The sequence below is a fragment of the Centroberyx affinis genome, unplaced genomic scaffold (genome assembly GCF_046629955.1).
Source record: "Centroberyx affinis isolate AG114_WGS23_722 - 3 ecotype Tasmania unplaced genomic scaffold, CSIRO-AGI_Caff_v1 ptg008441l_1, whole genome shotgun sequence".
NCBI lineage: Eukaryota > Metazoa > Chordata > Actinopteri > Beryciformes > Berycidae > Centroberyx > Centroberyx affinis.
The window spans coordinates 1-9,719 of NW_027284191.1; the positions used below are offsets into that span (position 1 = coordinate 1).

Below are 9,719 nucleotides of genomic sequence, written 5' to 3' on the forward strand. Positions count from 1 at the left end.
CTTCTCTTGTTTGCTGACTGATCGTTCACTGTGAATGGCTCCACAATTTACGATTGTCCAGTTTCTGAGCCTTGCAAAATTCGTACTCACAAATTTTGTGATGGATGTGATTTATAATGTAGTGAAGTACAATACTTAAAACATACTTAAGTGAAAATAAAATTACTCACTGAAAATTACTCAAAAAAGTACAGTACGTACTGAGTAAAAGTAATTTAAGTAAGTTACTTCCACCCTTGGTAAAAAGTGTGTTTTCTATGATTGTTATTATACCATATCTGCTCAGTGTAGCCTTTTATTCTTAAGAAAATGCTGACTGATCTGGCTGTAGTTTTATCATCAGGTATACAAAGCTGATTGATGTTCCCGGTGTGTGTTGTGTTGTTTAGGGACGCCAAGGCCTGTGTGATCCACGGGACGGACCTGGACGCCAAGGCCTGTGTGATCCACGGGACGGACCTGAAGGACCTCTCTCAGGACCAGATGGACGATATTCTGAGGAACCACACCGAGATCGTCTTCGCCAGAACCTCCCCACAGCAGAAACTCATCATCGTCGAGGGCTGCCAGAGACAGGTATACATACACACACACACACACACACACACACACACACACACACACACACACACAGGTACACACAGGCAAACATACATGAACACATAAAAAAGCGGTTTTATGTGGTTATATGTATTTAAATAGCGCACATATTTTCCAGGGAACAGGAAACTTTATCTAACAACAAACTCTCTCTCTCTTATCCCCTCTCTCTCTCTCCCTCTCTCTGTCTCTTCCCCTCTCTCTCTGTCAGGGTGCCATCGTGGCGGTGACAGGTGACGGTGTGAACGACTCTCCCGCCCTGAAGAAGGCCGACATCGGCGTTGCCATGGGAATCTCCGGCTCCGACGTGTCCAAACAGGCCGCCGACATGATCCTGCTGGACGACAACTTCGCCTCCATCGTCACCGGAGTGGAGGAAGGTGAGAGACGGAGGAAAGGAGGGAGGGAAAGAAGAGTGTGAAGAGACAGATAGATGAGATGTTATCAATCTGGATGACGACTTTGCTTCCATCCTCACAAGAGTGTGCCTTATACTGGTGCATTTCCAGTGAAATAGTTGCAAAGGTAATGTACATTGTCCCTTTAAAAATAAACCAACGTTAGGAGAAATTACAAACCCAACTCCAAAGTGGAGGAGTGATCCATCGTTTATTAGTTCATGGTTAAGAGGAGGTGTGGTGAAAAAGGTTGTTGCTTCTCAGTTTTACCTACTGTAAAATATACAACTAATCAAGAAAATGCGTTTCAGAACTAGTGTCAACAATAAAAATGTAATATCTCCTCACCTCTCCTTTCTTCTTTATGATTAGTAGTTTTTATTGTTTTCTACAAAAAATAGTCAGTGCACAGTAAACAAAATACCAAAAAAAGTAAACAAAAAGTGACACAGTAAACAAAACAGAACACACAAAAAAATTGAGTATTATATCAAAATTAGAAATTGAGTATTATATAGTAATGCAAAGCACTCAACAGTATGATATGCGACTTTAATGAGTTAATGACACAGTTTCCTGTATTGTAATGAGCTGGAAGCACCGTTACACACCTATGACATAAGGTGTGGTAGCTTCTTCACATCAAGTAGTTTTCTCATCATTCCTCTTTCTGGGAATTTCTCTTTCTCCAGGCCGTCTGATCTTTGACAACCTGAAGAAGTCCATCGCCTACACCCTGACCAGCAACATCCCAGAGATCACCCCCTTCCTGTTCTTCATCTTGGTCAACATCCCCCTGCCGCTCGGCACCATCACCATCCTCTGCATCGACCTGGGAACTGACATGGTGAGGGACACACACACACACACACACACACACACACACACATATACACACCTGGGCACTAACATAGCAAGAGACCAGACACATTCACATGAACAAACAGCCCTCATGTGTTCATGTGCAATCAGGCATAAAGAAGCAGAAGCTAATAGATGTGTGTGTCACCGTTCCTGTCACTGGTGCCCACACACACACACACACACACACACACACACACACACACACACACACAGAGTCTGTTTGAATGCATGTCTGCACTGAATGCTCATGCATGCACACTCACCAGTAAACAACAAATTCATACTAACATGTCATGTATACAGTATACAGTACAGTCCCATCTCAGACAGGTACCCAGGTGGCACAGTATACACACAGTAATGCATGATATTATGAAAGGCCCATGCACAAACACACATGGGTGCAGAATCAGGGTAAACTGGTTATTGTTATTGCTGCATACTTTTGTATAATTTGTATTTCAGATCAAAAGATGAACAAATGAGACAAATGTACAGAATGTCATCTTTTATTTCTGTTTTTTATTTTTTCATTTCACAGAATATTAAACCTGAAATTGGAACCATGTTGGAACAATGTCAGTCAGTTAACTTTGTTGTGTAAGTTAATTTGTAGGTAATTCATTTGTAGTTAATTTGTTTCACTATTTCTGCTCACCTGATCTTAGAGGGACTGAACACAACAAATTATATTGTTCCAACATGATTTAACATGTAGGCAAAAAAAAAAAAAACAACCCAGAACTGAAAGCTGCTGTTCTGTACTTTTCTCTCATATTAATCCTTTCAGGTACACAGAAAAAATAATCACATTTATTATACGACGATATTATGATTTTCAATGTATCTAAAGGTACAGCGAATAAACATGAAATTACACCGACTCAACTGATAGTATAGTAAAGCAAGTAAAGCAACAAACTCTCTCTCTCTCTCCCTCTCCCTCTCTCTCTCTCTCTCTCTCTCTCTCTCCCTCCCTCCCTCTCTCTCCCTCCATCAGGTGCCAGCCATCTCTCTGGCCTATGAGGCAGCAGAGAGTGACATCATGAAGCGGCAGCCCAGGAACCCGCTGAGGGACAAACTGGTGAACGAGAGGCTCATCAGCATCGCCTACGGACAGATTGGTAGGTGTCATACTGATGTTGTTACACACACTGTTAACATCAATAAATAAATACAGCTATAATTTTTAGACATTAGTATAATTACCGTAAACAAACGAGACATTCGTAGAGAAGATTGTCAGCCTCCAGCGGCCTCTACACTGCATTTTCCATTGTGAGCGAACGGGTCGGATTTGACAGGAAAACCACTGGATCGCTTTACGGCACAGAGCAGGTAGATGCCGCTGTTCTTCCAGAGCAAACGGAGCTAAAGCTTTCAGAGTTTCTGGCAGCAGATGGTGGAAGGAGGGAAAGGCCGATGGAAAAATCACTTCCAACATGTTGATCCTCTTCAGTAAAGCCAACAAGAAAACCTTTGTACCGTATCCTGTAAACAGTGTTTATGGGACATGTGTTCCTAATTTTGGGACGCACTCGATCACTTATCGGCATCTGTCTCTGTCTGCAGGTATGATCCAGGCTCTGGGCGGCTTCTTCGCCTACTTCGTCATCCTGGCTGAGAACGGTTTCCTGCCGTCTCTGCTGGTCGGCATCCGGCTCAACTGGGACGACCGCTCCAACAACGACCTGGAGGACAGCTACGGACAGCAATGGGTACGACCGACCTGCCGTGATACCACCGTGTTCCCGTTTCAGTGTTTGCACGCACCGGAAAAACCCACCCTAAAAATACTAACACCTTGCATTTCTGTAGAGCTGCAACGATTAATCGATTAGTCGTCAACTATTAAATGAATCGCCAACTATTTTGATAATCGATTAATCGGTTTGAGTAATTTTTTAAGAAAAATAAGTCAAAATTCTCTGATTCCAGCTTCTTAAATGTGAATATTTTCTGGTTTCTTTACTCCTCTATGACAGTAAACTGAATATCTTTGGGTTGTGGACAAAACAAGACATTTGAGGACGTCATCTTGGGCTTTGGGAAACACCGATCCACATTTTTTACCATTTTCTGACATTTTATAGACCAAACAACTAATCGATTAATCGAGAAAATAATCAACAGATTAATCGACAATGAAAATAATAGTTAGTTGCAGCTCTACATTTCTGAGCTCATTTTTGTGTTGTTTGGCAGTGTATTTTTCTTATTCCTGAGGATATCTGGCCAAACAACATTCACAATTTCCAGTGCAGCTACAATGGAGTTTGAAATCTTTTCATCTATCTAAAAACATCAGCGGTAAATGTCAGGTTTTTGGTGTCAGTCCCTCAGAATCAAAGAGCGAGGGCTTCTTTCTAGAGCCGCCATTTTGCACCAAGAGACGTTCAACAATCACACAGGGAGAAATCCATCAGAGAAGAGGAGAGAGACCAATTTCTCCTCCGACAGCAGCCTCAATAGACCAGAATGCAATGCAGCTACCAGACATGGCGTTTTGCGTAATGGGCGCGAATCTCAGTTTTTCTCGTGTATATCGTCTTTGTCAGATATGACCGAGCGATGACACTTATGTTTTTACACAGGAGGGACACACAGAAAGACACAGATTTTCACCTTGAGTGTGAATTGGTCAACAAAGTAATCCTCTTCTTCTTCTTCTCTTTCTCCTTTCTGTGTCACCTAAGCACTCTTCTTCCTCCCCTCCTTTCTCTCTGCAGTATCTTCTTCCTTTTTTTTTTATGTTCTCATTGTTCCTGACCCGCTCTCTCTCTTCTTCTCTTGTTCCTTCATTTTTTTTTTCTGTTCTCAGCTCTCATCTTCCTTTCTCATTTTCTGTTTGCTCTCTCAATTTCACGAAACGCTTTCATCTCTTTTCCGCTGTTCGATATCTCGCTCTCTTCTCTGGTATCCAATACAGTTTCAAATGATATTTTGGGTTTCTCTTTCTCTGTTTCTGCCTCTCTCTCTCTCTCTGGCTGTCTCTTTTTTCCCCTCTTTTGCTCATATCCAGTATATTTTTAGATAAATGTAAGGTTACGCTTTTTAATTCCTCTCTCTCTTTCTTCTCTCTCTCTCTCTCTCTCTCTCTGTACAGACCTATGAGCAGCGTAAGATTGTGGAGTTCACCTGCCACACAGCCTTCTTCGTCAGTATTGTGGTGGTGCAGTGGGCCGACGTCATCATCTGCAAGACCAGGCGCAACTCTGTGTTCCAGCAGGGCATGAAGTGAGTAAAAAAAAAAAGAAACAATGCTGTAAAAATATATCGATCTGTGATTTCATTGTGTATTCAGTCTTGTTTTTCTTAAAATCGGTGAACAAAATGGTTTTTCAATACAGTTTCACTTGTTTTTGAGATTTTTGCCTTGCCAACTGAATTATCTCCAGTTTCCAATTTGTTGCTCTGTATTCTTAATAGAGCCTCGTGTTTATTATCTGATTTCCCTCCATCTTTTCTGGGTCTTTCCTTGTCTGTCCTCTCCCAGTGGAGCACTATTTGGCAGGCGGCATTTATAGGCCAGGCACACAGACCCAGATACTACCACTGATGCACTTCTCTTGTCTTCTGTCCTCAAAATCTGCCTGTAGGGAGGCTACTTTCCAGTCCAAAAGTAGATTTTGACCTGATGTAGTCCACTGTCTGTAGGATTGACTCTCACAAGCTTAAAAAAAACATGTCAACGTATAAATAATATTGACTGAATTCAGCACAACTTAACAGGAGAGCACCATAGGATCTTACAACGAAAAAAATATCTTAAAACAGCTTTGGAAAGTGTTTGAACTGACAACAGAGAGATATTGAAGTCCTGTAGCGATGGACGGATGTCTTCTCAACTTTTATTTTGGCGTGATAATTATCACAGCAGCCGATAATTCAATATTATCGTTTATCGTCTTTCAGTGGAATCATATCTTGATGATATGAAGATATTTTAATATTGTGACACACATTTCTGCTGTCTAAATTGATAATGACAAGCAAATTTTACTTAAAAACTCTCATAAAATGAGGTATGGTAGGAATATTATTTGAACATTTCTGTTTTGTTTGACATCACACCTAACTTCACCATTCAGTTCAATGAGATGAACATTAATTTGATTATTTAACGTGATTTTGCATACATGGACCATATCATGATATATATTGATATCAAGAAAAATCCTTATGATTATCGTGATATTGATTTCAACCATATCGCCCAGCCCTAACATCTATTCAATGTCAGAATGTTTGCTGGGAAACAGAATGTACAGGTGCAAATGAAAAAAATATAAATTTAATTAATATTCTGTCATGCTTAAACTGCTAACATGCGTTAACTGCTAATTAGACAGATCAGTGTGTTATTGAACACCTGTGCAGGCATTTTTCACATTGGGAATATGTTTAATCTGCTGTGTTTGCTGGTTACAGCTTCACAAATGCTAAGATTTGCTAAAGAATCACTTTGGGCTCTGGTAACTTGCCATGGACATTTGTCATTATTTTTGACAGAAGATAGATTAGCATTTAACAATGAAAATAATCATTAGTTGCAGCCTGAGTATCTTCATGTGTGTTTCCCTTCCTCTTCCTCTCTGCTTTTATCCCTCTGTCTCTCGATCATGTATCTTATTATTTTATTTAACTGTCATTATTCTGTTTTTTTTTTCTCCCAGGAATAAGATCCTGATCTTTGGCCTGTTTGAGGAAACGGCCCTGGCTGCCTTCCTGTCCTACTGCCCCGGCATGGATGTGGCACTACGGATGTACCCGCTCAAGTACGTGCCACCACACATCCTCCGCTTACTTCTGCCAGATAGGATGTGCCAAATTAGAAAAGCTGAATGGAAATGAAAAAAAAATGTAACCAGAAAAAGGCTTTTATGCTCACTCGAAGCAGATGGTTTGGTTTCATTACACAGCAATTCAGAAGTGGCTTTGGACCTCCTGAAGTGTCTGTGAAACCTCTGAAACGTTGCTGTTGCTCCCACGTAGAAGGTTCCCATCATGAATATTAGATTAGAAGATTACATTACTATATTTCCATGTGCATTTTCGTCTTCTGATGAAAGCATGAAATGTGGCAGCATTGGATGACACTGAAGAACAATAACAACAACAGTCTCTGTGTGTGTTTTTTTTTTTACATTCAGGTAGCAGAATTATTCACTCTAGTCCAGCTGATGGAAACACATCTAATTTGCAACATTTTAACACTTTAAGTGGAAATCTGTTTGACAGTTGAATGATAGATTGAGATGAATTTCCTATCAGATTCCTGTACACATCTTTTCGTTCCTTCATGTTCTCTCTCTCTCTCTCTCCCTCTCTCTCTCTCTCTCTCCTTCTCTCTCTCTCTCAGGCCCAGTTGGTGGTTCTGTGCGTTCCCGTACAGTTTCCTCATCTTTGTTTACGATGAGATCCGAAAACTCATCCTGCGCCGGAACCCCGGAGGTAAGGCCACACACACACACACACACACACACATACACACACGCACACACACACACACGTTTTAGATTATCAGTATTCCTATCTGTACTGAAAAACTTGGTGTCTGTGCACAAACATATTCATCATGTTTTTTTTGTGAAAACCCCAAAATGAATCTGTTACTGTTACTGTTAATGAAACTGTAAAATAGGATAGAGTTTGCACACCTGATAAATTCAGTCATGGGTGCTGGGAAAAAAAGCATCATGTAATATACCTTCTTCAAAGCATGCTATGTATTTGATATATTTGCTCCATTTTGTATATATAGGAGCTTTAACTTAACTTTCACCATCTCCTGTTATACTAACTGATTTGTATTCATATGACACATGCTGGCATTTTTATTGATTTTTCTAATTTGATAAATGCTGATTTGTTGATGTAATGGATATGCTGAAAGGCTAATTGGGTGTGCTGACTGACAATCGTCTTGCACCTGTTGTCAATGACGACCAAAACTATAAGTATCCCACGGATGACATCAGTTCCATGTTTGATGCTTTGAAGAAGGTCTATGACCGAAACTTCACTACAATAAATTGTGATTTGCAAGTAGATGGTGTGCAGGAGCCTTATATATATATATATATTACTGTTAATGAATCTGCCTGTTAATGGCATAGCAAAATATTTCTAGTTTGCCCACTTTTATTTTTATTTGCAGAATAGAGTTTACCCATCGTTTTAAGGTAATTTTAGGTAAATAGAATACATCATGTAAGTTGTATTAAACTGATATGTTATATATGAGGATATGAGGGTAAAACCATAAAAATCTAAGTTTTTCTTAAAACATAATGGATATTTATTTATATTGGTGGTGGTTTACTGAATAGAGTCATAGTTTACCCTCCTTTTTATTTGCCTCTCCATCACTGAGTGTAATATTGAGGAACATGGGCACAGTATGTACAGGATAACATTATCTAAAACCATGACATGATTGATTTAAATATCAATAAACCGAATCTTTTGATAAGTAACACCTCTCTTTTTCTCTCTTTTTTCCCTCCCTTCCCTCTTTTTCTCCCCTCTTCCGTCTGCAGGCTGGGTGGAAAAAGAGACATACTATTAAATTATCAAACCATTCTTTACTTCTCACCCCAGTCCTCCCCCAAACTCATCCTCCCCTCTCTTCTCTCTCTCTCTCTCTCTCTCTCTCTCTCTCTCTCTGTCTCTCCTCCTCCCATCCATCCTTCCTCTCCGATCAACACACTCAAAACTGTACAAGAGAACTACGTTTACTCCTCCTCCAACCCCCTCTCCCTTCTTCCCCTTCTTCCTCCTCCTCCTCCTCCACTTCATCCTCTTCCATCTTCATCTCCTTTAAAAAAAAATTTAATAAAAAAGTAAACGCCAAGTCAACGAGAGGACCAATGACAAAGGAGGAGAGGATGAGGGAGGAGGGCGGAGGAGGAGGGGGGGGGGTTTCGTTCATCTTCCCCCGTCCTCTCCGTCCTTCTGTCACCCCCCCCCCCCCCCCCCCAGACTTTTTATTTTTTTCTTTTCTTTTCTTTTCTATCCAAAGACTACAGCACTAGTCTGCCAGTAATACTGTTGTGCCGATGTTTATGAACACACTGTTAGATCCAGCCGCTCTTCATATATCTGTACTATAACGACACCGAATAAATAAAGAATAACAAGAACAACAATAAAGTCGAAAAACCTGAAGCACTGTTCCACTCCGTCACTGTTCCCAACACAGCAGAGTCCCAACCGGCGATCTGAGCGGGCGGGTGGCGTCGCTTTTTGTTGTTTATTTTTTGTTGTTTTATGCCACCGAGATCCCGCTCCCCAATCACTGCCATTTCTCGCCATTCGTTCCCTACTTCCTTCCTTCCTTCCTCCCTTCCTCCCTTCCTCCCCTCCTCCTCTTTCTCTCTTTTTGCTCACTGCCAGTCTCGACGCGACGAAGAATCGACCCCACTTTCCCGATCTCACCATGAAACACTCGCTCACTCACTCACTGACTGACTGACTGAAAAAAAATAATAATAATAATGGTCACCTCCTCCTCCGACCCCCTCGCCTCCTCCCTTCCTTCCTTCCTTCCTTCCTCTCTCTCTCCCTCCTTCCGTCCTTCCTTCCTTCCTCCCCTCTGTTCTTTTCTGCTCGTGTTGTTGTTGTTTTCTAATAGACGACTGGGTGTTTTTTAAAAAACAAAATTGTTCGTAAAATGTTTTATGTAATTTTTTTGGTTTTTTTGCTTTCTTTTCTGTTTTTTTTATGTTTGGAGTGGGTCTGAGAGCTGCTTGTTTTCATTCGGACATGACAAAGCACACCGTCTCTCCCTCCCTCTCTCTCTCTCTCTCTCTCTCTCTTTTTCTCTTCTCTCTCTCTCTCACTCCTCCTTTACTC

General features: G+C 40.9%; 1 protein-coding gene across 1 annotated transcript; it reads left to right on the top strand.

Moving 5' to 3' along the window:
- Positions 1 to 898: 898 nt before the first annotated feature.
- Positions 899 to 8,477, top strand: LOC139640140 (sodium/potassium-transporting ATPase subunit alpha-3-like). Its single transcript, XM_071514312.1, has 8 exons — positions 899 to 980; positions 1,691 to 1,845; positions 2,863 to 2,986; positions 3,435 to 3,580; positions 4,969 to 5,099; positions 6,539 to 6,640; positions 7,225 to 7,316; positions 8,405 to 8,477. Exons 1-8 carry the CDS (start codon positions 929 to 931, stop codon positions 8,431 to 8,433), a joined length of 831 nt encoding a protein of 276 aa, XP_071370413.1. The 5' UTR covers positions 899 to 928; the 3' UTR covers positions 8,434 to 8,477.
- Positions 8,478 to 9,719: the final 1,242 nt, after the last annotated feature.

Bases quoted from the DNA above. Each gene is read 5' to 3' on its own strand.
- LOC139640140 (XM_071514312.1), top strand. From the start codon at position 929: ATGATCCTGCTGGACGACAACTTCGCCTCCATCGTCACCGGAGTGGAG. The intron at 2,987-3,434 runs GTAGGTGTCATA...CTCTGTCTGCAG, and splicing joins CATCGCCTACGGACAGATTG to GTATGATCCAGGCTCTGGGC. The intron at 3,581-4,968 runs GTACGACCGACC...CTCTCTGTACAG, and splicing joins ACAGCTACGGACAGCAATGG to ACCTATGAGCAGCGTAAGAT.